The sequence below is a fragment of the Cyprinodon variegatus genome, unplaced genomic scaffold, assembly GCF_000732505.1.
Source record: "Cyprinodon variegatus isolate N-32 unplaced genomic scaffold, C_variegatus-1.0 Scaffold39, whole genome shotgun sequence".
In the NCBI taxonomy this organism is placed as follows: Eukaryota; Metazoa; Chordata; class Actinopteri; order Cyprinodontiformes; family Cyprinodontidae; genus Cyprinodon; species Cyprinodon variegatus.
The window spans coordinates 541,179-568,983 of record NW_015150492.1 but is presented as its reverse complement, the minus strand read 5'-3'; the positions used below and the strand labels follow the sequence as shown (position 1 = coordinate 568,983).

Below are 27,805 nucleotides of genomic sequence, written 5' to 3'. Positions count from 1 at the left end.
TATATATATATATATATATATTTTTTTTTTTTTTATATAATTCCTGCTCTAAGTGGGTTGCTCTGTCAGCTAAAGGCATACTTACAGTCTCTAAACTCCTGATAAAATGTTATTTTATAAAATGTTATTTTATCAGGACTCTTTAATCATGACAGTTTGTGAAATGTTTTGTGAAGGATGTCAGTAACTTGGAAACAACTGTCCAATCAGCAGACCATAATGTAAAACCGCTGTAAAAAAAATTAACATCATCTGGTGTTCCAGGTGGCGCATTGGTTGGCATACACGACCCATGAATGGAGACCTTAGCTTGATGCTTTCAACCCGGGTTCGAATCCGGCGAATCCAGTGTTTTCCTGCATGTCTGTCCCTCTCTCTCATATCCCCTTTCCTGTCAGCCTACTGTTGGAAAATAACCGAGCCACTAGTACCGTTAAAAAAAAAAAATTAAAGGTCATCTTTCATTGACCCTATAAAGTATGATATTAAAACATTAGCTGTAAACTCCAATCAACAAAAAAGCAGTAGTTTGTCCTTTTTTAAGTTGAATTACTGACATTGAAAAACTTTCATTCCTAATGCACTATCCTTTTCTCTGTTTTTATTTTGCAGCATCATCTTCTGTGAAGCTGTTGCCATTTATGGGATCATCATGGCTATCGTCATTAGCAACATGGCGGAGGTATAGAAAAACTCTCCTGTAAAGCTTTTTCCATCATTATAAACAATAAAAGTAGTTCTACATAGTGAACAATGGGAGCATTGAAAAAAGCTGGAGGCCTGAAATACAAAACTGTAATCCTACGGAAACGGTAAAACAAAGAGAAGTTATTGTCCCTAAAAATAATCTCTTCTCATCATACAGAACTTCAGTGCAACAACCCCAGAGACCATTGGAGCACGAAATTACCAAGCTGGTGAGATAACCTGCTCGCATGTCTGAGTTTTAAAGGGGAAAAAACCCCAAACAAACTCATTTTGAATTGCTTCTTTAACATAAAGCTGAAACCTGAAAAAGGCAATTTTAAGTGTGAGATTTCATATATATTTTTTATTTCCCTTGCTGTGTGAATTGATCCCATGATTTATTTCATCCCATGCACGGCTAGGTTACTCCATGTTTGGAGCTGGTCTCACTGTGGGCTTTTCCAACCTTTTCTGTGGGATCTGTGTGGGCATTGTGGGCAGTGGAGCCGCTCTGGCAGACGCCCAGAATGCTAGCCTCTTTGTGAAGATCCTTATTGTGGAAATCTTTGGCAGTGCAATTGGCCTGTTTGGAGTCATTGTAGCAATTCTGCAGGTAAAACACACTTTTAAGCAATACTTCTTGGCATTTACCTGCATTTACTGTTACATTTCTCTAATATGTTTCTTTTCTTCTTCTCTTCCAGACCTCTAAAATAAAGATGGGCGATTAGATGCTCTTACATGCTGAGAAGAAAAGTATACTGCTGAAAAATCAGATGGATTATTGTGTACATACATCGTAAATTATTGGAATGTCTATATTTGGTGTGTATTGTTTTTAACCATCATTTGTATAAGAGTGGGTTGATCCTAAGGAAGCTTGCATGTTGAATAGGGAAAAAGTGTTTTTTTTTTCTTGTGCATTTCCTCATGTTCTCACCAGATAATTGTAACAATTCAGCTTCATGACTCATGGAAGTAATCTGCAGCTTTCAGCTGTGAGGCTTTTCTTTCTTTGAGAGGTTTTCTTGTATAATCTTTCAGACCACTCTTATTCAATGATGTTTAAAACTGAGTATTTGAAAATAGTGTGTGTGTGAATGCAGAACATATGATTCACCCTTCTTTTTTCTTCCTTTCTGTGAAGCTTGAGGACGTTTGTGATTGTGCTTGTGGTCTGGTTTGTCAGTTTTTGTTTTTGTATTTGGAAATCTGAAGCTGGGCCTTTCTGCAGGTGGTTCCCATACAGTGTTTATTTTTTTCCGTTCCCTAGCTCCTAATAGAAAACATTTATGAATTTCAAATTAAGACTATTGTAAAGTTGTAATTGTGCAACATATAAATCAGAGCAGTCATTCCCAAGCCAGCCATTTGTATACCACACAGTTCTTGCTGTTTCAAAACAAAAATTCATTTTCAAATTACAAGACATGACAGGCTGTTTAAAAGTTGTAACAAACTAAAGGAATCTTTTAGAAGACGTATATACATTTTATGTTTTCAAATAAAATGTCCATCATTGCCTCGTCGCAGCCATTTTTGTTTGTCGTAGCTTCATTCACCATCGTTCAACTCAGAAAAAGATGAGGCATGTTTGCAGTAAGAAATTGGTTTCTTACTCAGTTTAAATCGGTCTCAGTTGATCTGATACTTCAGATTATTAATCTTTTACTTGATACTTTTTTTTTGTATGTTTGTATCCATTCTGGTTTAGATATGTGACAGTCAAATCTGCATTATCTGCTTATTGTTTACCAAGATTTAACCAACATTCCTCAAATTGTGTGACATTTGTGGTTGTTTTGAAATGGAAATCAAGACAATGTGACTTCTAAAATATCTCATTAGCTTTATTAATGCTTAGACATTTGTTTGTAAATCCTGTTCATTAGGAGTCTTTCGGGGATTTTAAATTGAAGTTGCCTGACAGAAGAAAATATTTAAAGCAAGGCATTCCCAGAGATGATACAGTTAATTTTTCTGTTCCCTTTTCCTTCACTGCTTTATTGCAGCGTAAAAATCATATCATACATTAGAAAGGTGCATTGTATTTTGTTAAACAAATCTCATTCTAATTAAAACACCTAAAAGAAGATTTATGATTAAAAATGGGCTACGAAATTCTATGAAATTCTGGGTTTGTAGTAACTGTAGATGGTACTGTGTATACACTGTGTTGATGTGATGGTGCTCAGAAAATATCCCATTGTTTTTAACATTGTGGAAGATGCAAGCAAAATCTGATTTTCCTTCTGGCTCCATAAATGTTGGGAAACAAAATAAATGGTTTAATCAACTTTTTACTGTCTGATCTGTTTCATCAGTATTTCATAATCAGTGGCGTCTTGTTGCTGAACTCCGTGTAACCTGGCCTGCTGTGTTTCAGTGCACTACCACTAGATGGCGACCTAGACCATGACTTTCTGCTCCAAACGGGCACAATGAATTTTACTCACAGATCTTACGGGCAGTTGAACACAGAGCATAAATTTAACAACATTGTAATGGGCAAAAACAAACATTGAAATGTATTGTAGTAAACTTAAAACTATAGCAATACAACAAAAATATAAAAAGAGATAAACTTGCTAAAGACCTTTTGTATATGGTGTGCTGCACAAGTTCAAAGACTTAAGGCCATGTTCAAACATACAATAAAATTGTTAATTTTTGGAGCACTTGTTCAGTTCTTCATTATAACATCAAATGTAAGTAGACCTGCTTTATAATCATAAAGTAAACGGATGTGTATTAATATGAACAATGAACCTTATTTAAACTGTAATGTTTCAGTTTTTCTGGTTATAAGAAAGATTTGACATTGGTCTGCTTCAAAAGGATCCGATATGTAGGCCTGCAGAGCAAAGCAGCAATAAAAGTTATATTGTATCTCAGTTTTTTTTTTTTTATCTTTATAAACTGATTTTCTATCTTTCAGATGATTAGGGCCACAAAAAAAAAAAAAAAAAAGTTAACAGATTTTTAAATTCTGGCTTTAATCTCAGAATGATGACTTTAATCTCAGAGTTCTGTCTTTCATTTCAGAGTTCTGTCTTTTATTCTCAGAATTCTGACTTTAAACTCAGAATGCTGACTTCTTTTCTCAGAATTCTGATTTCTTTTCTCAGAATTCTGACTTTAATCTCAGAATTCTGACCTTTTTTTTCTCCTCAGAGTTCTGATTTCTTTTCTCAGAATTCTGACTTTAATCTCCCAATTCTGGCCTTTTTTCCCTCAGAATTCTGACTTTAAATCAAGTCAAGTCAGCTTTTATTGTCACTTTCTTCATATGTACAAGACATACAAGGGAAATGAAATTACGTTACGTTTACTCTCTACAATATACAAATTTGCAAGAAATATACAAGACTGACAAGAAATATACAAGACTTCTGACTTTGATCTCAGACTTCTGACTTTAACCTCAGACTTCTGACTTTAATCTCAGAGTTCTGTCTTTTATTCTCAGAGTATATTTTTTTACTCAGAATTCTGACTAATCTCAGAACTCTGACTTGAATCTCCGAATTCTGGCTTCAATCTCAGAATTCTTTTCTCCCATATTAAACAGAAATAAAATGTAAAAATCAGTTAACTTTTTTTTTTTTTTCGCCCAGTGGCCCTAATCCTCTTCCGTATTTATTGAATCAATCAATACCTCCTTTTTTCATTTTTAACTTTTTTATGTTAGAGTTTGATTTTCAAGACTTTGCCTGAAGCACATAGATTCTTGTATTTGTAGATCTAGTTGTATGTATTCCCAGCTGTATCTGTTCAGTTTAGCAGTGATTTATGATAATCTTTTCTGTTGATAGAGAGCACCGCGATTCTTCTATCACTAACATCACCTGTTCAGTGTTTTCTATTTTTTAATAATAGCATTGTACATGCTCGGCAATTTTAAAGGTTAAATTTCCATAATTTTATCAGATTTCTTTTTAGTTTCATCAGTTCGTTTGTTTGTATCTATCCATTTATTTAAATGGCTGATTTATAGAAGTCGGTGTAGCATCGTTTACGCATATCAAAAGTGCGAAATAGAATCTCGACCGCGTAGGCTTCCGTAGGCAACAAGAGCGAGGGACCTGCTCGCAGCCTCATCCTCAGACAGCATCATTCCTACCATCCTCTCCCAGTGCGATGACAGGAAATCTGGAAAACCCAGGGATTGTTTCTTCTCTGTCGGTTCGCGCATCTTTCCGGGTGTGTTTGGGGTTTTGGGCTCAGCGTGAGTCTGCTTCCTCGGTGAGGAGGGGAGGACATCACAGTCTGCGTGTTCACACAAAAACAACACAGAGATCCTGATCACAGCCACATCTCAACCTCCTGGGTTTCGGAGGGTTTCTACATTTTAATAGCACGCAGATTTACGTTTCTCTGCTGGTGTGAGAGGAGCTGTAACAGACACATCATCACGGTAGGTGCTCTGTGTTTGCATGCTTTGAGGTATTGTTTCCCTCTGCCTGTAATATACATGCATGCTTTGTTTGTCTTCATTCTTCCAACACAGAGACACAGAAGTCCTGCAGCGCACATTGCGTTGCATTCGACCAAGTTGAGGAGATCAGATCTCATCTGCTGCCCCCTGCACCCCTACATTCCCTCTTCAGGCACATTTCCATGAATTAGCAGCATCCTTACACCCGCCATACTAGGCTTACCTCACCCCTCCATATATTCCTGCTCAGCTCCTCTGGCTGCTGATGTGAATCAACTCTTTCTACTCCAGCAGTGCAATTTTCTGAGAATTGCAGGTTATTACGGATTCTGTGCACTTAATAGACCCCAGCTGCATGTCTAATGGTGCAGAAGGAGCACAGGTGTGCACAGGTATTGAGGAAAAAATTGCGAAAATTATGGGATAAAAAATAATGCATCTTTATCAAAGCTCTCTCTCTCATTGATGGCAGTATCTCATTGTAACAATGTAGATATAGAAAGTGGACTGGGATTACCTTATTTCAGACTTTTAAAGGAGATTTTGTTTTGGTGAAAGAGATGGAGTTATTTTTTATCATTATTCCTGTTTGGTCCAATTAATCTTAAACACTGCCTTTTTAAATTGTTTTTATTTATTTTTCATCTACTCTATACAAGGTTACACTCTGTAAAATAATCAGATTATTTAACCAGATGATAATTCTGTAATTTACCACTTGTTCTGGAAAATATAAGATGTTCCTCCTCCTGTTACAGGAAGCCTAAAGCGATATTATGGGACTGTATTTGTTAATAAAGCACCCTCTAACTGAGTTTCCAAAGACTCAACAGTTCAGTAAAGACATATTTTTTGGGCCATATCAGCTGAAAATAAAGTGCAAAAAAATAAAAAAGGCAATTAGTAAAGGCTGAATCTATTTAGCTGCTTTAGATGCAGGTCCACCCTCATTGCTCTCTGGGAATACAGGGCAGCTGGTATTGTCAACGAAAGGACTGGAGATTCTTTCATTGACTGCAGATTTAAGCAGTAAAGTGTCTCACTATTTGAGGTGAGTCATTTCAGTGAAAGTAGAATTAGTTTGATTAGGTTCTCGCCTATGACTTCCAGTGAAAGATATAACATCAGTAGACGCTGTGGAAAAGGGATGGCTTTAATTAACTGAGGTAATTTTCTTATGCTGTAGAAAAATGCACGTAACCTTATCTGTTATTACTTCCATTACATTTTAAATTTCAAGCTTTTGATAGAGCAGAAATGTTGTGCAATAAGTGTTTTTAGGGAAGTTTTTTTAATGGCAATTACTTTATATTATCTGCATGATTTTGGTTAAGCATTTTCTTTGTACTCTTCCACATGTTTTTATCTACAACAATTTGCTGGAATATTAGCCCATTCCTCCATATATAGCTCTGTGTTCATGTACCGTTTTAGCTCAGCTGTCAAATTTGATGTGGTACAAAGATCAGCGTTTTGTTTGGGCCACACCAAAATTTAGATTTTTTTTTGTCTGCTTAGAAAAATCATTTGGGCATCTGTTGGATTCCCCGGTGTTAAAGAAACTAGAGATGCTAAAATTCTTTTTTTTCATTGCAAAGTAACTTTGTATAAACTTGGCTGTATAGAATCCCTTTTTTGGACATAATGGACAGACTAAACCATTTTGTTCCTTTAGATCAAATGAGATGCTTTTAGAAAATGAAGGTTTTTGTCACTCTCTGCATTTAAATGCATAAAGTAAAAAAAAAGTTGTTGTTTTTTTTACATTCTTTAATTTAAAATATACCTATCTTAATATAAACTGCCAGTGATAATGGACAGAAGTAGAATAGAATAGAATTCAACTTTATTGTCATTGCACTGTCACAAGTACAAAGCAATGAAATATAGATTGAACTCAAGGAAAAAAACAAAAACAGTGTCTCAGATACCCTTCATCAGTTGACATCCCTTAAAGAAAAAGGTCCTAATAGACTCAAATAATAGATATATGCATCTGTTATGTGCTTTCCTTAAAAAATTAAATAAAAAAATAACAGAAGCATGAAGGGAAACAGCTTTTATGGGCTGTTGACACTAACTCATCTGTCTGACTATCCAGACTAGATCCTGGGCCTAAACACTCGAGGAAAATGACATTTTCACATGAGGTTTTGCATATATCTTTTCCAATATATACACACATCTTTCAGAAGGGCTTAATTTAGGTCAAAGTCAACATATTTCTAACCATATGTAAGTTATTTAATTCCTAGACTTCCGTTTTCCTCATGGGTCAAACACAACATATAATAGCAGATGGGTTTTGGATTTAAGTTCCTAGTTCAAAAGTACCATTTGACATCAGATTAGGCCAGTCTATCTTCATGTGTATATTGTATTTTCATGATCTATGTGCAAATGAATGAAGAAACCATAGACAACCCAACTTCATGCTGTAAGGAATTCAAACCCTGTAGATAGTGAATCGTGCTGACCACTATCCCACCAATACAGCTCAATTTCAAATAATCGATAAAATGAGTAACATGTTGGTATTCATGTTTTCATATAAACCTTATTACAGAAACTATGTTAAAATTTTTCAATAATCAGTTGAAAATCTTGGTGGTCAGACGTGCCAGTGGTGCCCCGCTTCTGTCAGTGTGCTCCAGTCAGCTGTGGCTACGATGTAGCTTACCCATATCGGGCTGTGAATGTCTATATAAATATATTATTGTAGGAGGTAGACCAATATAGTTTTTTTTTAGGCTGATGCTGATACAAATTATTTTGAGATTAGTCAAACCGATCCTCAATATGTACTGGCAATTTTATGGGCCAATTTTTTTAAGCCAGTTTGCTTTTTTCAGCCATTTACATGATAAAAGAAGACACAGTGATAACAAAGGTTGCACAAGTTTCAATTGAAACTTAATTTAACTTTAACTTAACTTTAATTTTTATTGAAAAGCAAACAAAACATTAACAATAGAAGGAGCAACAATGGATGTGTTTCATGTGATTGCCAGATGGGGCTGCTGCATGCACTAATGAATTTGAGAATGCATGCATTTATTGGGGGATTCCGATTTAATGCAAAAAAAAAAAAAAACGCTCAAATCAGCCTAAAATGTCTTGCTTAGTGTGAAGTATTTTGAAGGCCTTGTACTGTTTATAATTTATTTTTACCAATGTTGCTGATCTGAAACCAGGTTTTTCCACCACTTTCTTATAAGCCTGAAGGGACGCCAGGCTTTACTGCACCCAATTTAAAAATACTTTATTAATCCCAAAAGGGAAATTCAGTTTAAGTACAGCAAAAGAAGACAAAAAAGAGAGAAAAAGACCACAGTGGGTAAGAGGAAGAAAATTCCCCCCCAATAAAAGTAAAATAAAAAATTGGCACAAGATGCTGCGAAAAGCGCCGCCCTTATGTGTTTGTCAATTACTCAAAAGTTGACGTAACTGTTGCCAATTACTTATGATCATAGTCTTTATTATAACATGGAGCAACTGCAGCATGGGGGAATCATTGCTCTGGTCAGATGCCTGGACCTTTAACTGATCAGTCTCTTAATGCCTTGTTTGCACTTTATGATAAAATGACCTGCATTGCATTGCTTAATTTCTGATTCCCTGGATTCAACTGAACTGCAAACAATTTATATTTATTTTAACAGCTTTTTGATAATTTCGATAGAAGTTTAACAGCGTACCATTTTTTTTCAACAGATAGAGTTAACGTATTGTCAAAATTATATTACAATAACACTTTTTTATTTTCAACTTTTCTCTCTACTTCTCACATTTTTATACCAAACTATGGTGGGCTTCCCTAGAGGTGCCTACCAATGGCTGACCCTGATTTCTCGGGGAAAGCCTGGCAATATGCCTACATCTTTATTTTAAGGGCTATTTAAATGAAAGTCTTCAATTAACTTAGCATCTATTTGACAAGAAAAACATAAGTAACTTTTTACACCATTTTAAATGTGCAGTAAGGGGTTAAAGTGTTGTAAAATGCTGTAGTCAGTCCTCTGGAGTCATTTCTGCTCAGTCGAATGGATTCAAATAAACTGGTTACGCTGACGCCAGTGAACCTTCCATTTTCCCTGAAGCTTGTTGAATGAAGCAGTTGCTTTGTTTTTTGTTGTTGTTTGGCTTTTATTTATGCTTTTATACTCATTAACCCCACCTCACTGGTCCCAAACAGCGACAGCATGTGATCCATTCCTCCGATTTATCCATTGTTGAGATTTTTTGTCATGGGGCTAACTAGGTCGTTTCAAGTTATTGAGCGAGTTACGGAACCCAGCCTATTGTGAAAAAATATTAGGTCCCTTTTAAGACGATAGGAAATTCCTTTTTTTTAAGGACATGGCTGCTTATCAATGAATCGTTAGTTGATCAATAAGATCAGTTAACTTTAGATTATTGCATTTATTGATCATTTGCATCCTTGTTTTTAGCACTTGCTTATTGTTATTTTTCATATACTACCAGACTGTCTCAGACATGAAAAAGCCATGGAAACTGTTTTTCTTTGCTCAAAACATCTGGCTTTTTCTCAGAATCACAAGAGCGTCAGATTTTCTCATCTTCATTTGTTCAACAACCCTTAAAAAAAAAAAAAAAATATTTCTTCTAAGACTTCTTCCTCACTTGTCAAAAACAATCCCTCTTATGGCAGGGGAACAACTACAGTCCCGTGTGGAATTATAGAATACACCATACCCAGTGGCGCTTCTAGACCAAATGTACCAGGGGGCCAGATGGGGGCCATAATTTTTTCATGGGGGTATAGAAAAGCATGAAATAAAAAACCAGGCAAAGGGTTTCAAATATATTAAGAGAGCTGCATGAAGTGAAATTTCTATTCAATTAGGTTTAATTCAAATTCTATCTCTTATGAGGTCAATATACATTCATAATTTAGGAATTTTACATATGTTCCACACAATTTAAGTTATAATTAACATTTTATTTAAAATCTGAAGTAAAACTCAAGAAAAACTGATAAATTCAGCTGTAAAAATTAGTGTTTTTTTATTTGTTTAAAAAAACATCTAGCAGATGAAAACTGGGATCCTATCTCAATACCACTGAAGCTATCACCTTATTGTTTTCAAATAATTCGTAAAACATAATTTGGAAAGAAAAAAATAAAAATGGATCCAAAGGACCTATCAGTAACCATGTCTGTTCCAGTGCATATCATCATTAGAATGTCTTTTAAGTATTTTTTCTTCAGTACAGGGGCTATAACAGGGCCAGGACATGATTTTCAGGGGCACAGGCTCCCGTTGGCCCCTGTCTAGAACCGCCCATGACCATACCTAATATGTTCAGGTAAGATAAATATTTTTTAGACCTCAAACGCCCTTTTAACGAGAACAGTTATTCTAAATCTTTTCTATCCCAGCTATAGGCACTTTATGTGCTCCGCTGCCAGTTTTAACATACAGTATAATGTGGGAATTTTACTGAAAAAGTAAACAAGTTCCATTATATACAGTCCGGTATAATCCAATCATAAGCAAATACACCCCAGTAAGATTCAGTGTATAATCCTGTTAAACATGTTCCAGTTGAAGCCATATCATTTTTCCTCAGTACATTTGAACTCAACTCAATTAAGCCGTTAGATAAAAAGGGTCTCAGTACTGATGGGACCCCCCATGTTTCAGGAGGCAAGAAGAAGAGTTATCTGGTCTGTCTGTATGTCTGTGTGCAAATGTAAGAAAATGAAGAGATAAAGCGAGACTCTTGTCTTAACAGCATGGGGTGGAGAAGAGCTCTGGTTGGTTTCACATCTAAAGTGTCTCTATTCAACCAAAGCACTCCAGTTCCTCGTTGGCTTTTTTTTCTTATTTAGCCCTATTTTGTAAAGAAAGAACTATTAAGAATACTGTGACATATAACATTTAGAATTTCTGGGGATTTTAAACTTTCTCAGACATTACTCAATAATGTTGGGTGGATAAGATAATATTTAAAAAGTGATATTTGGTGCTAAAATGATCAAAATATAAATTGAGTTTCATTTCAATGCCTACCTTTGTGAAGCAGGAAAAAGACTAATACTAAGTGAATCCAGTAGAACTTTTTATTTGGAATGGATGACAATAGTTGAATAAACTTTTGGATCTGAAAATGGTATCATAGCCCTATTTGTTGGTACTTGCTGATACCGATACCACCCTTTTAGTGCAGTATCGGGGCGCCGCCCGATACTGGTATCGGTGCAACACTAATTATTATGTAAAATAAAAATCAACAGACAAACTGATAAATATGTTTAGGGTAAAATACCCCAAAGCTGCAGCAACCTGGTGTGGTAGATGTGCACCGTCTTAATATTTTGTCAAAGTGCTTGTCAGGATTAAATCCTTTTCTTTAGGACTCTAGCATCATTCATTACTATGACATATTCATATTGACAAAAAATATTTTTTAATATTTTGAGTCTGCCTCAAAAAAAGTCCTTCGTATCTATTAGATTATGATGCAAGAAGTGTCCACAGAGCACATCTGAAGCTTTTGGTTTAGAATGAACTGTGGTTCAAACTGTTACCATAGGTCTGCAGAGAAGTTCATGGGACTGACCTTTCCTATATCCATGACCTGTATAAGTCCAGGCCAAAAAAATGGGAGCTATTATTTCCGCTGACATGCTAGTATTAATCTGTTTTTCCTGTTCTGACCTGTTAACCAAGCATTTTATTTGGTTGTTGTTTGATCTCATGATGTGAGCAATGGAAACGTAAATTTAAATTCTTTGTGTACATAAACCTGGCAGTTAAAGTTGATTCTAAAATGTACTGTCTTCGATTGTCGCCAAGTGTTTCCCTTTAGGGTCCTCAAATTAGAAAATTAGTAATAAGCCCGGCTTGGCTTTTTGTACAAGAAACCACAGGATGAAGTTGTATTAGTGCTTTATTCTGCTGTTGTTTCAGTAAAACTTTTAATATAGGCTGAAGAAGGTAATCAAATTAGCGGAAAATGTAATCTGGTTAAAAAAACAAGATATTAATAGTCTAGGAGGATCTGAAGCCTGGTATGGCTTTAGCCGTGCTATGATTTCTTTTTGACTGGCTGTTGTTAATATCAGCATTATCGCTGATATTAAGTCTAGTTCTTCTAATAGAACATTTTTAACTGGAATCCAACAAGTTGTAAGGATGTGGATTTGATCTAAAATAAGGCTGCTGGGATTTAAAGCTGTTGATGTTTCAAAAATCTGCATGTTATTGATGTATTTTTAGTATAGGACTTGTACATATTTGATTTATTGTACGTATTGTGAACTTCTTATTAATATTTTGCGAGATAATTTGACTTTTATTGATTTTCCTCTTTCTAGTTAACAGTGTTGGGCTGCTGCTTGTGTTTGATAAGCGCTATCCAAATAAAATATGAGTACAGCCTGTCTGTAAGCTAAGGGTTCTTTTGTCAGATCTGACATTATCAGACACGACACTTTGTCTTTACACAAGAAAAGAGGACACGTGATATCAGCACGTCTCACTCGCAGCACTTTAGACCTGTCAGCTCAGGATTAAATGACGTTTCCATCTGCTTGTTCCCAGATATTACAATACTTGGCTCAACTAGATTCATCTGCTCGTACTTCAGGTTTGCAAATACAAAAAATAAATTTGTCTGAAGCATTAGGGCTTTACCTAATTTAGTCTTGATTTAACCTTGAAATAACCAAATATTTTATGTGACCTAACATTACTTTATTATGCAAAGCACAATGTATTTACTTATCGTCATAAATTAAGCGTAGGACTTTGCACCATCACAGGTTCCTTCTAGTTTTTTGCTTTGCTAACACACTTAAGGCTGGGTACAATTGAGCTGGGCAGTGTATTATTATAGTGTATTATTGTACAATATCTGATGTATCTAATATAAAATAGTATACAGTAGCCTTTTTATTTTTACTAAATTATTCCTTTTTTATATGTCAGTAGAGTGTATATCTGCCTTTCATGTAAATAATTTTTAAAAATTACTTTCATAAGGTAATTCATCCCCTCCATGTTTTATAGCGGTACACTAATAAATCACTATAATGTAACAATTGTAACACAAACAGAGGTTCGGATATATGCTACAAACAAGTCCAATAACAACTTTGCCACGTCTAGATATGTTTCGCTTTCCTTGTTTTTGTTTTAGCAAAGTATGAGGTGTGTTGTTCCAGCCAAAGTGAGTTGATAGAAAATAATTTTTTAAATTATGATTTCATTTACTTAAGGAAAAACTAAACTAAAAAAGCTATTAATTTTAACTAAGTTCTAATTACTGCATCAGTAACCATAAGCCACAATTAAATTTTGTAGAGAGCCACGGGGTCCGTTTCTCGAAGCAGGTTTGCTGGAAACTTCTAAACCTGAAATATGGGAAACTGCGATTCTTCTGGTTCAGGAAGAGAGTTTCCTCGACCATTGTTTCAGTCACCGTAGTAACATTCTCCTCAGAGCTAACCTGGTCTGTAGCAGGTTCTCTACGGTAAACTCTGTGTTGTCTGTCTCCTCTCTCCTTTCACCCAAACACTTTATTTTATTTCCTGAATTAGTGAGAATTTTGCTGTAATTTTGTGCATAAAAAAATATATTTTATTAGTTCCGTTAGACACATTAGTTTTTAAAAATAAACATTGCATGTCCATTTGACTTATTGAAGAATGATCTGCATTTTTTCACTGAGAATTAAATATTTATAGGGAGAGGATTCTACAACTGCCCTGCGGTGGTGACTGGCTACCTGTCTAGGGTTTATTTATTTATTTTTACAGTACATGAAGAATTATCCATCCATCCGTTCATCTTCCTCCACTTATCTGGTGTTGGGTCATGGGGGTAGCAGCTTCAGTAGGGAGGCCCAGACGTCCCTCTCCCCAGCCACTTGGGCCAGCTCCTCTGGGGGAATCCCAAGGCGCTCCCAGGCCAGCCGAGAAACATAGTCCCTCCAGCGTGTCCTGGGTCTGCCCCTGGTCCTCCTCCCGGTGAGACTTGGCCGGAACACCTCACCAGGGAGAGGATCAGGAGGCATCCAAACCAGATGCCCGAGCCACCTCCACTGGCTCCTCTCGATCTGGAGGAGCAGCGGTTCTTCTCTGAATCCTCCCCGCTCATCAACCCTGTCTCTAAGGGAGAGCCAAGACTCACTACGGAGAAAACTAGTTTTAGCCGCTTGTATCCGGGATCTCATTCTTTCGGTCATGACCCAGAGCTCATGGCCATAAATGAGAGTAAGAACGTAGATCAACTGGTAAAACGAAAGCTTTGCTTTTTGACTCTCTCTTGACCACAACAGACCGGTTCAGCGCGCGCTTCACAGCAGGCACCGCACTAACTTGTCTGGCGATCACCCACTCCATCTTCCCCTCATTTGTGAACAAGACCCCAAGATACTTAAACTCCTCCTCTGGGGGCAGTACATCCTCCCCAACCTGGAGAAGGCACTCTACCCTTTTCCGGCTCAAGGCCAAAGTCTTAGATTTGGAGGCACTGACCCTCTGCTGTAAAAATGTAATTTGGAAAATGTATTATAGTTCAGTCTAGGAGTTTGATTTTGATTCTAGTGATCTACAAATGGAATAACAGAGAGGAGAGTGCTTTTAATAAATGTAATAACGGCCTGCCACTTCCACAGTCCACTTCATATAAACTTACGCATTAACTAGAGCAACAATCTTCTCCTTCGCCACCTTCCTCTCCTTTGCAGCTGTAGCGCTGTTTCTCTGTCTTTTAANTTCCACAGTCCACTTCATATAAACTTACGCATTAACTAGAGCAACAATCTTCTCCTTCGCCACCTTCCTCTCCTTTGCAGCTGTAGCGCACATTCTCCATTTTTTTTCTGTCCTCCATTAAAATCTCAGTGAGATGAAATAGGCACTTCCTGTTGCCCATTGTCATGGTGACTCATCGAATCTGGGCTCCACGGACCATGGCTTTTCATACTTGTTATGCATGAGTCCAACTCTGACTGGACCTACTTAGAGCTGATTGAATAAATTCATAGCAGCCTTTGTGAAACTGAAAACTCAGAGTTTCGTCTAGATCAATTTAGAGTTTCGGATTTGAATCTGAGTTTGTTAAACCTGCTTCTTGAAACGGACCCCTGGCTTAGAATGTACACAAAATTACACATATAGGAAATATAAACATAAGACTGACCTGTGGAATCAAGAAATATCTTTAACGGTATTTGATGACATAAGGAAGGCAACAAGGTATCAAAACGGAAAACCTTTTGTACCTTTATAAAAAGAAAAAAAATCAAGAACCATAGTCATTGAAACATGAGTCTGGAAAAGGGTATCATTTTAATAGGTTATATTTCTAAGGCTATGATATCCCTGGTGAACCATGATATAGACCATTATCCAATAGTATATCTCTTAAGTAGAAATCAAGCACCTAGCTTGTGATAATTAAATTGTTTTATAGAGCATGACAACGATCTCTAAAGCTCACCAGAATGTGCATCTGTTAATTTATAGAAAATGTTAATTTATAGAAAAGTTAAACTACAGTTTTTTTTTTTAAATCATCAAGAAGAAAAGACAGAATTTTTTTTAGCTTTTCAGTACTGCATATAACATTGATAAGAAAAGGTCATATCCAACAATACAGGGACAATCATCCAATTTTAGGGCACAACTGGATATTTATGGCTTTAGGCCAGAAAACCCGTCGCTGATCTGCCTTGTTTGAGTAAAACTGTCCTTAAAACCGCAAAACAAAATCTCACTCTTTTTCTCTACTATCACTCTCCCAGTAAAGCCTTTCTTCCACTGCAGCACTTCATTTGTTTCTTTGCTTCATTGCCAGATGAGCAGCTGGATCTTAGAAAAGGGGAATGAGACAGAGCAAAAGAGGACAGAGAAATGATGATGTTTCCACTGTAGCATGTGGGCTGGTGCCACAGAAAGGACTTTTATGGGATTTGGATAATGCAGACTCGTCCTGCCTGCTGAGAAACAGAAGAGGAGTTTTTGGAACGCTTCAAGGGTCTGATTTGGTTATTTAATATAATGATACTTTCCAAAGACTTCTCCAAATTATGATGTATCCTTAAATTCCCCTGCTCTGCTGCATCAAAACTTTAGCTTTGTTTGGACACTGGCAAACATAAGAGATTGAGTGGAGATTGAGGAAAATGTCAGGATTTGTTGTTGGATTTGAAGAATCAGGATGAGGAGCAGGAAAATAACAAAATTTATTTAGACCAGCCTCCTTCAGATCAGAGGGAACAGTGTGAGATTATCCGTGCAAACAGAACTGAGTGGAAGAGGTCTGATCTCAGAAAACACTGGAGTGTTATCTTAGTTTATGTTGTGATCGTCAAGTGTTTTCATAACTTTGTTTTGGTATTCTCTTGAACTGAGGGGATCAGGTTTGGATGAGGTCATTCACTGAATAGCAAAGAGCTTTCCAATGACTCACAAGTAGTAATGTTAAAATAAGCCTTTCCTGGGAATAGGGAGAAATACCAGAAGGCTTTGTGGGAGTGATGGATGTACTACCATACCTGGAAAAACCTGAATAGACAGGTTGATCTTGAAAAATCAATCATCCTTCAGATCAGTGTTCAGTCTTTAGTATTTAGCATACACAATCTGTTAGAATGTACCAGCTAAAATATATATTCTTACAAATGTTGGTGTCTGTGGATCGGGTAACTGATCCGCCTCTGACGGCTGCCCAGTCCTCATGGTTACCCCTGCAGGTGGTGGCCCCACTGAGGGATCGCCTCGTGTTGCCCCTTCCAGCTGGGCCTTGCCACCAGGTGCTCGTCGTGGAACCCCTACCCAACGCCTTCTTCCAGGGTGGAGTCCCGGCTCTGCTGTTCTGGGCGATATCACGCACCTTGATTTCTTGGTCGTCATGGGGACTTATTGAACTACAGTACTTTTTTTTTTGACCCATCACCAGAGCATGTTTGCATTGGGAAACCTACACGGGGACTATGTAAGCCTCTGGGATCATCCAGACACTGAAACCACTCCACTACCTTAAGGTGATGGTTCAAGAAGGGGGAGGAGAAGGCAGCTTCTCCCAGCAGAGCTTGAGGATGTGTCTGGAGAGAGGGAATCCTGGAAGTCTATGCTGTGACTGCTGCCCCCCATCCCAGATGAAGCAGAAGATGAAGAGTAATAGTATTTGCTAATATTGAGGCGTAGGACTCTTCCAACAACATTAGCAGATGACAAATCATGAGCTTTCCTTCTTTTTCCTGTCTTACATCCTGTGCATGTTATTGAGGTCCAGAGACACCAGAGCAGCCCCTGGAACTTTATAGTTCTATCACTATCTTTAAGGTCAGGAAAGTGAGATACGCAAATAAACGGCTTACGGTTAATTATTAAAGGCACTGAGGTCAAAATTTGTTCAGTTTGAATTATTGTTGATGTCCATTTGAAAATACTTTCTGTCATGTTACCACCATCAAATACAAGGTGCCACTGTTTATTCTTAAGTGGAGACTTACTGGTATTTGGAAGAGAAGTGGTGCCAGAGCAAAGGCAAGCTTGAATAAAACCATGAATCGAGCCAGAGTCCGGTCCCAGAGTATTTATATTATATAACTGTGACAATGTTGCCGGATGAAATCAATCAATGCATATGTTGCCAAATACAATCTGAAAAGGCTGAGTATGCATTTCTATTCTGTTCTATTCTCTCTATTTTACACACATAAATAATATCCATTGCTACCTGCAGGTTTAACAAAAAAGATTTCAAACAAGATTTGGTGCAATGAAAGACTATTTGAGAGCTCTAAACTTATTCATAGATCTATTTCTTACATAACAGCTGTAAACATTCCTAAACCTTTCACCTTAACAGACAGCTCGACAAGAAGAGCATTTTACAGAGAAGCAGAGGAAAGTTGTCGGATACTCATACAAAATCATAGTAAAATACCCTGAAGTTTGTGGCAGTGTGGAAAAAAAAAGTTAGGAGACAGATATGCTCCTAACCTTTCTGACATCATTGTCTATGGCCTTGGTGTAGTTCTATACCACGGTATAATTGATCATCCTTGAAACTTTCCCACTGCTATCCTCCTCCATCTGTAAATTATTTCCTTAACTGTGACAATACACAGAAGCTCTTCAAGTGTCACAGCACGTTGTTAACCTGAAGAGCAGCATGGTTCTCATTCAGTTTAACCAACAGCCTTGTATAGCTCTAAACTAACAGTAGAGAACAATAGGATAATGTTTTTGGTATTCTAAAGTTTCTTATTTTAACAGAAAAAAGGAGAAAAAACTTTAAGACGAAAATATAAAAATGCTTAAAAAGTTGAACAAAGGTGAAATAAAACTTTAAGTCAAGATGCAACATCGGGGGTAAAACAGTCTCATCATACTCCAAAATATAAGGCAATTTTAGCATTGCAAAGGTTTTCCAGTTTAGAAAAATGTAGGTGCAATCTGAAAACTTTTCAAGGTGGGTCATAGTAGTATTTTATACTCATAAACCCAGAATATGATACCAAAAATACGATGGCGCTCTAGTGGAAAATGCATTTTACAGATTTTGAAACTTGAAGCCAGTGTCAGCAGTGTGTTGCTTTGTCATTTGTGAAATGTACAGAAAAAGATCTGTTAGGCTGTTCCAGTTCATATTTATTACTCCTCCAGAATATACAGAATGTTTTAAAAAGAGCAACAAAACAATGTAAAAGTTTTAGTCTGAATGAAATCAATCTATAAAGAGAAAAATGTGTTTTTTTTTCCTCAAAAGCCTCCAGATCCTTAATATACTCCTCCTGTGAGGTTATTGACTGACAACTTTCTTGCGATTTTCTGTAGTGAGGAAAAATGTAGCATAGAGTTCTTGGCTGAATGTGAGTCATAATTTTCATCATAATCCCAACAATACTTGTCACTTTCTGACCAACCTTTTTACTCATGGTCTTTAAGGTCCTTTCAGCCTTGCAGATATCTCCTATTTTGTCTCCTCAATCAGCTCTTTAAACTTCCTGATCATTTTAGAGAGGTTGGAATGGATAACACTGCTGCTGCAGACAGATGTGCTGACCTCAGCCGATTCACATTACGAACTGAGGTCAGTAGTACCTGTTATCAGTTGTTTGATTGAGCTGTGTCCAACATGGGGACATCTTACATCTGTAAAAGATAAAGGTCAGTCTTCTGACTAAGGGGTTATTTCATTTACCGGTAGTGGTGTCCAAATTAGCTTTTAACTAAACTCTGGCTGATCTTTTAACCCAAAATTCTCCTCAAGATGAAAATGCTTTAAAAAATGTTCTCTATTTCTTATTAAGTGAGCAGAGCTTTAAATTCAGCAGGCCTTCACATATTTATTTTTCCCACTGTCATTCAGCACAGACAGCATCCTTATACTCAGAAAACCATTCTTTGTCAATAGTTGTGTTTTTTTTAGAAATACAAAACAAATGTTACTTTGCTCTATGTAGAGGAAGAATTAAACTTTAAGAATTTTAACAAAGACATGCAGACATATTCAGTTATAAAAATCAGAAGGCATTACAAATTAACTTGTGATTGTATTCCTTTGTTAGTATTCATTTTCTCTTGTTTATACTCAAGCGGTTTTAAATTCAAATCAATGAAAGTAAAAATTAGACTCACAATTGTAAGATTCCAAATAAAAGATTAGTTGAGCAACTGCTTAAAGTTTGTTTGTCATTTAACACTACATTTTAGTAAACTTTTAATGAATAAGTCTTCTGTTTACATAAAAAAAAAGAAAAATAACTAATCATGCATGACCCGTCAGACATCATGCATGACCCGTCAGACATCAGGATATCTAATGGTTAAAGGACTTCTTACCCCTGAAATTAACTTTCCTTTTTGTTGCTGATAAACTGAGTAAACTGAGTAGGGAAGTGCTGGCCTAGTAGTTAGAACAGTGCGCTTGTGCTCTGAGAAGGTTGTAAGTACCCGGTTTGATCCCCACAGCCTCCACTCTGGGTTCCTGAGCAAGACCCTTAACCCCGCACTGCTCCCTGTGCGCTACACAATGGCAGCCCACTGCTCCCTAAGGGGATGGGTTAAATACAGAGAGCGAATTTTCCTATTGTGGGACAATAAAGGGATTTACATTTTTTTTTTTTTAACAAATAAGTGTCTTATGGAGCCTAGGCGGAAGTTCAAAGAAACTGATTGCTTTCCTACATCCACCTACGACACACCAATCCACTTTGAACCACACCTCCATGAAGGCCAATCGGCATCCAAAGTTCATCTTAAAAGGCCTCCGATCCACAACTCTTCTTCTACCCTAGTGCGCAGGCGGTGGATGCACCGTGTGACTTCATTCAGATGACCCCATTTTAACCCACCTCCATCCCCTCCTCCACCATCATAGCTAAAGCTTCATCAGAGTGCCATTCCTCCCAGACTCTTGCTGCATTCCGCGTCTCATTTCAACCGGTCCGGCAGAAGACCGACATGTTGAGCCTGGTTCTGTCAGAGGTTTCTTCCCAACGGGGAGTTTTTCCTCTCCACTGTTGCTTCATGCTTGCTCATCATGGACAGGTTCTCTTAACCTGTATTATCCAAGCTGCACTTCCATCTTCCAGGTCCCTGAGTGAAGCTCTAGTATCAGCTCATGCTATCCACTGGATCTCCCCATAAAGCTCAGCAGACCGTATCGCTAACCAGCAGTCTACAGACTGACCAACTTCATCTATCTCCACTCCACCATGTTCATGCATATCTTTCAAAATTCAGCGTTAATGTTTCCTGCCGAGGTCTGAGTGCCAAAGACCAAGTAATTGCATCAGTATATTTCTTCTAATTGTCTTTTCTCTTTGTGTGAGATTTTCAGATTGAAACAGTACTATGTACTTGTCCCGACATTATTTGAACAATTCACTGCCAATTTGTTGAAATCCTGCTTTTGTGTCTAAAACTGTCCTTATTGCTTTCTACATTTTAAAGGTTGCAAAACAAAAAAAATATGAAATGCACTAAATTTGGATTAAGTCTACATCCTCTGTCCAATCTAGTATATTGATTTGTTAATTGTGGCAGTCGCATACATGACCTAAAAGCTGTCAAATGGAAAAAAAAATATTTTTGAAAAGAAAATGCTTCACAGTTGTTTTTTTCTTTTCTAATGAAGATTGTTTGGTTGTTTGTGTAGACGTAAACTGCTAGTGTCCTGCTTTGAAGCACATCGAGACCGCGCTATGCACGCCTTTCAGTGGCAGCATTTTTATGTATTTCATGTTGGTAGGTATGGCTCTGGTGCGGTATAAGTTGTACTTTAACCACCACAAGAGTTGGATTTTTGTATATTTCAGATAATGTTTTTGAATATAAAATCATTCAGCCATCTTCCTGAAACTTCTTCTCTCCTTTAAGTAAGAGGATAGAAGGTCTTTGAAGGTTAGGGTCAGAAAGGCTCGCTCTCTTTGCTCTCGCTTTCATGCTTCAGTTCTTTAATTCCTATTGAATCATTGTCTCTTAGCCACTGCGTAGCTTTCAGCCGGGCTGCTAATCTGTCTCACTGTGTCATATTAACTTGTAGAAGTATAAGTCTATAAATTACATCAGACAGCAGCAACAGAGCTATCAAAGTGGCACACATTGTGCAAAGTATAAAAACACCACAGGTAGGGTTTCAACTAAATCCTTTCCTCAGACACAAGAGACACTTGATATTAGTGTGAACCACTTAGCAGCCCGAAACAATACTTCATCGATCATGTAATAAGACTTATCATCAGAGCCATTTACTGGGCTTTTGATGTAGTGTTACCATGGTAACATTTTCAATTGTAAGCATAGGGAGTCCATGATTTTCTGAGTTAATCTGCTTGGTTGTATTTCTCTCCTAAATGAGCCACTACAGGGGTTACTATTGCTGCTAATCTTTAACTTTTCTCTCACATAGAAAGTTTTCCTGTTTTAGTTCTTTTTGTGTGTATGCTGTTTCTGAGAGAACACCCAGACGGCACCAGAACGCCATACACGCTGAGCTTTGTTTCTTTTGAGGTTTCTTTCTCTTAGATGGGAGATTGCTTTCCACTATTGTGACATGCATGCTTTTTATCAGTGATTGCTGCAAAGATAACGCAATGCCAGCAACCATCCATTGTAGCTACATGCTCATCCAGGAGGAGGGAATTCTGCAAGTCAGTGAGTTGATGCAATCAGTGGGCTTTCTTAGATAAAAAAAAGCTTGTTTTTTGACTGGAGTGACTCTATAAATTATTTTGTGACAACACATGCTGTTAATCTATATGAATAGAATGGTTTGAATTTTTTTATGCCTTTATAGTAAAGTTCAGGTTAAAAACATTAAAAAAAAAAAAAAATGTTTTTTTTTACATTGTTGGCAAGTAAACTTTTTTTCCCATTAGTTGATATATATCTCCACTTCTACTTTTCGTGTGGGGATACTTTGATACCGGTAAATGTTTAAATTGCACCTTACATATACGGTAGATGCATTGCTTTTGGTTTCAACTGCCCAAGGTCTGGCTCAGCAAAAAAGGAGACTAACCCGTTTTTATAGGTGGCATCTATAAAAGTCTGGATATTAGTCTCATTTTTTAAATCTTAGTAAAAGTGTAATAACTTATAGACATGCTTTATAATAAAAAATTGTAAAATTAGTATCAAACTAACACAAGGCTAGTCTACAAGACAATCCAATATGACGAAAAAATCAAAATGCATTCTTGAACATGACAAAAGTTGAGCACACAGAACCATGTCAATATTCAGCTAATTTTGAAAATGCTAATTTTTGGCTATATGTATATTAAATGAGAAATGCAATTAACATTGCGCATGAACACGTTTGTTTACTTGACAACTTAAAAAAACAACATGGCAGCAGAGCATGTAAACACATGAGATATATCCACATTTTAGCCATGACTATAGCACTCATCATGCTCATCATTAAGAACCTATTGTAAAAAATAACGTCCTCAGGAATCCAAATTTGCCACGCCATCATGCTCTCACTACTTCAGGTCTTCCACTTCTTCTATTTACAAGCAATATTGTCCAGCTGCAGATCATGTGACTTGTGTGATAAGAAAAATGTGTTTTTATTGCAGTTTTGTTAAATATAAGAATTTTTGATGCAATCGAAACACCACCTCATTTAAGCGTTAAAAACATTTATTGGAAAAAGTGTGTTTTTTTTTATTGCAGTGTTTCTATTTAGTACATTTATTTTCTTAATTACAATTTGCACAATAGAATGGTTAAACTAAATGCAGCAGTGGTTTTAATATGTTACCGTCAGTAAACACTGTTCGCAATGCTTTAGGTGTTTCCCTGCCTCTTTACACCTAGCTTTGGCTGGGAAAAAACTGTATAATATTTTTTTTTTGCCCTTTATGGTTGGATTCTCCATTCGTGTGAGAATATTTTTTGATCATGCCGCATCGTGCATCCTGCGCCGTGTCGTATACAGGGGGTAATGAGGGGCGATTAGCCTCTTACGACCACCTACCGATCAGTAATCGTAAGGTCGGGAAAAAATCAAACATCTTTGAAACTCAGTTGGCCCTTGAGAGGCATTCATGAGCAAGTCCTGCTGTTGAAGCAGAGCTATGATCGTCTACGAGCCGATTTACCTGAATCTTGCGCACTGCCCATGTGCAAACAAAGGAGTACTTCTTCCAGATTGAGGAGTCTGACCTACATCATCTCGCTGAGTATGCTTTTTGGACGTTCAGTTTGAGCAAGTAGATCGCATCAGAGCGTCAGACCGTACAGTGTAAGTACATACATCGTGAGCTGTGAACTTTTAAACCCTGCGGTTTCGTCGTACAGTTTGGGATATAGCTGAGTACAACGATTTAAAATATCATACAGTGTATGCCCAGCTTTAAACAAAGAGGAGATTACCAGGCTTCTGCAGCACTCAGTGGGTGCTGAAGAGGGAATGCAATAATTTGATGTAGATGTGTTAGGATGGAGACACATCTAAAATCTGTACAATGATTGTCCTGAGGAGCAAGCTTGAAATAACAATGTTTAAATCTGAGATTTAAAACAAGGAAATTAAACTGACCTACTTTCTGCAAAAGGGTCTCCATTAATCTAGGAGGAAAGAATACCTTATAAAAGGGCCCATCGGTGTCCATCTCCACAGCAAATTAAATGATTTGTCAAATATAAAGCCTAGCCCTTCCCTATGCCTTATTACACCGGTATAAACATTGCTGTTATTTTTTTGCAATAAAAAGTTGGGAATAGGATGCACCAAAGCTTGGGGTGTCTGACCAACACATCGAGATGCAGACGCCATGCGTTGCCCAGTGATCCTTTTTGGTTTTGTTCTAATAACAAGCCTTCCTATTTCAGAAGAAACTACCCATGGGAAAGGCAACTAAAAGGTTTGGAAAAATGGCCCTCTAATTCTATCATTATGCAAAATGTATGACTAGAGGCTTTGCACAATGTTATAATGTGCAAAAAATAAGTTAGAAAGAAGGCAATGTTCTCTTTTATCAGGGGTTTTTATCAAATGTATAAACAGACCCACAATCAAGCTAATTTCAGGAGGCAGAACAAGGATTTCACAGCACTATTTCTTAGGTCGGATGTTGTAGGATGATAAAACTGATTTTAGCGTGCCATATTTTTATTTCTTTGGGGATGTATAATTTGATTAGAACATCAACTGTAGGCATTTTACACATGTAACGTAAGAGAAACTCATCCAAACCCAACAATGAAAAATGCAGCTGCTTGGTGACTTGAGGAAAAAGAGACTTAACAATATTTACATTTATCCTGTCATAATAGAGACAGATTCAATGCTGAGACTGCAGGAAACAAATGCAAAAAAAAAATAATAATAATAATAATAATAATCCCCCAACTTTAGCCAACATTAAACGTCTATAGGTATAGTTTTTTCTGTTTGTCAGCCTAATATATTGCTTCTATTCTAGCAAGATGGAGACAAATCATATCTACTTAAAGATCCCACAATTTCAATCTTAAGATGCTGATATTAATTTTACTCATCAAAATTATCAGTAAAAAAAACTGTACTTTTTGTGTCAAACAATAGAAGCCTACTGTCAACTATAATATGGCACCACGATGACAAACATAATTTATTCAGCTACTATCAGCCTCATCACCACAGTGACAAATGACGACACAATGAATCAGCCTCTCAGCAGGGGACATGACAGCACTGACCTTTCACACTTCATTAATCAATTTAATTCAATGTAAAGATGGTATTTTAAAAGCAGATCTATGTTTTCTAATTAATGAACACAAGCTTTAAATAGATTTCTAGATTCAATTAAGGCTAACAGAGCAAACAGGACCTCAGTACACAGTGCTTACTTTTCAGTTTAGAGACTGTAACATGGACATGACATTATCCTCTTAAATAAAGTCAACTGGGGATGATTCTGTAAGCAGTCTATCATTGAAGCAAACGATTGTATTTTACTGTAATTTTAATTCCTTTTTAACAATCACAAAATTGTTGAGAACAGTGCTAACAAGACATTTTAATCCAGCCCTGCAGCTGGATCACCCAAAAATGCTTAACGCAGCTTTTAGGACAGTCACTCATAGCTGAGAACGCTCCTAAAATGTTACTATTATTATTATTATTGCTCCCAGAATCACTGCTGCTCAACCAGAGAAACTAATAATTACTAAATCCTGTAATTTAAGACAATTTAGGTGTTTAATTTAACCTACTTGAAGACTCCTGTGCAATTTGGCTGATCTATAAAAAATACATTTACATGCATGCTCTGGTATGAAAAAATATTAAAACTGAAGCAAAATAAAACTTAGATTACACAAAAAATTATACTCACATCTACATTACAGTTTTATTTTTTATATCCCAATTTACAAGTTAGCAAGCATGTTTAAGATATTTTTAAAAAAGTTGGAACTTAGAACAGAAGCTTAAGCTAATAGCTCCAAAAATAGGTCATGTTTGTTTCATATTTTACTGTGGCTATAGATCAATGGCATTGTGTTTGACTTAAAGTAGAAAATTCTAATAAAAGATAAATTATACAAAAAAAAGCTCCTTTTTATACATCTCTTTGAATGGAACTTTAGTGAAATTCAAGCTAATTTTCTTATTACAGTCAACTCAGAATGCATAGGGGGATAGTGCCAAGCCAAAGATAGCTTCTGTCCGTCCCACTGTGCCCCAGTTGGTTTTGTGGGAGATGAACTTGCCTACAGCAAGATGTACTGGCGGCATGAGAGAGCTCAGAGGCTCTACAGTATCAAGTGTAGCATGGCTAATGCATTTTTCATAGGACCGGGAGGGCTGGCTTGTAAGTTAAAAACGCAATTGGCCCAGAGCTCAAGAGACACAGTGAAAGGAGGAGGAGAAGAGACAGAGGGTGTTCTTGAGGCTCTGATCTTCTTCCAGTTGAAGATTTCTTCTTAGCTCTCAGACTTATTTACTTTTTAGGATGTCTGCTTCGAGTTCGAGTCAAGATATAAGGAAATAAAACATTCAGAGAAAAGGTGTTGGAGAAAACAGAAACAGGCTGTAATTGCAGCAACAACATATCCACATAATTCTATTTTTGCACAATTATTTTGCACAAGATAGTATTAAATGTAATCACGCTTTACATTGCCAGCTGCTGAGCCCAGTACCCAGGCTAGCTTTGATTAGCATTAAGAACTATAATAATTATTATTTTGATTTTACAATTGAGGAATGAGGTCATGTGCAATTTATACGTGTGACACTGTGCATGGCCTGTTTGTTATCTTTACTGTTTTGTATATTAATTACGGGATGCACAGTGGAGAAGTGCATCCCGTAACAGTGGGTAGCACTGCTACCTTGCAGCAAGAAGGTTTCGTGTTTGATTCCCTGCCTGGGGTCTTTCTGCATGTAGTTTGCATGTTCTCCCTGTGTATGCGTGGGTTCTCTCTGGTTACTCCGGCTTACTCTCACAGTCCAAAGACATGACTGTTGGTCTAATTGGATTCTCTAAATTCTCCAATTCTATTTGAATGGTTGTTTGTCCCGTTTGTCTCTGTGTTGCCTTACAATAGACTGGCGACCTGTCCAGGGTGTACCCCTCTCTCTCCCATTGACAGCTGGAGATAGGCACCAGCACCCCTCGCGACCCCAACAGGGATAAGCGTGAAAGAAAACGGATGTATGGATGGAAATATTTATACTAAGGACAACTGAGAGGAGAAATGCATTTCAATTTCTTTTTGTTAGTATACAATGGCAATAAATATTCCTAAATATTGTATCTTATTGTACCTATGTTTTGCATTTGAGGAACAAGGAGTCTTCTTCCCTGATTAAAAAAGCATGCACGACTGCCTTTAGCAATTTGATCTAAATTGTTGTAACACATCTTGAGATGACAGCTGCTTTGAATTGGTGGAATATAATATACTATATTGTGTCAAAACTACTGCATCTATATTATGACACTGGGAATCAGCAAAAAACAGCTCCATTTTTTATTTTACAACCCAACCTCAACATCCTTCTGAAGTTGTGGGCCCATTTGGAGGGCGCTTCATGTAGCAATTTCATGCTCAGTCCCAACCAGATTTACCTATTTATGTGCTCAACTACCATTGAGGTTCTTAAATGAAACTTCTTCTAAACCCTTAATTGAAGCCAGTTGGCAAAAGGACAGCCCATCTGTTACCAATGTCCTTCACGACAT

The 27,805-nt window shown here is 37.0% G+C and overlaps 2 protein-coding genes across 2 annotated transcripts in view; both read left to right on the top strand.

Moving 5' to 3' along the window:
* atp6v0b (ATPase, H+ transporting, lysosomal 21kDa, V0 subunit b) overlaps positions 1-2,983 on the top strand; it is an 8,914-nt gene extending 5,931 nt beyond the window's left edge. The window contains exons 5-8 of the mRNA XM_015369940.1: positions 613-682; positions 866-917; positions 1,110-1,300; positions 1,392-2,983. Coding sequence (XP_015225426.1) covers positions 613-682; positions 866-917; positions 1,110-1,300; positions 1,392-1,418 — 340 coding nt within the window. The 3' untranslated portion in view covers positions 1,419-2,983. The remainder of the gene's footprint in view (positions 1-612; positions 683-865; positions 918-1,109; positions 1,301-1,391) is intronic.
* Positions 2,984-4,824: 1,841 nt separating this feature from the next.
* The window catches only part of b4galt2 (UDP-Gal:betaGlcNAc beta 1,4- galactosyltransferase, polypeptide 2), a 238,203-nt gene continuing 215,222 nt past the window's right edge, over positions 4,825-27,805 (top strand). Inside the window, exon 1 of the mRNA XM_015369896.1 lies at positions 4,825-5,104. The gene's annotated coding sequence lies outside the window, so the exon portion shown is untranslated. The remainder of the gene's footprint in view (positions 5,105-27,805) is intronic.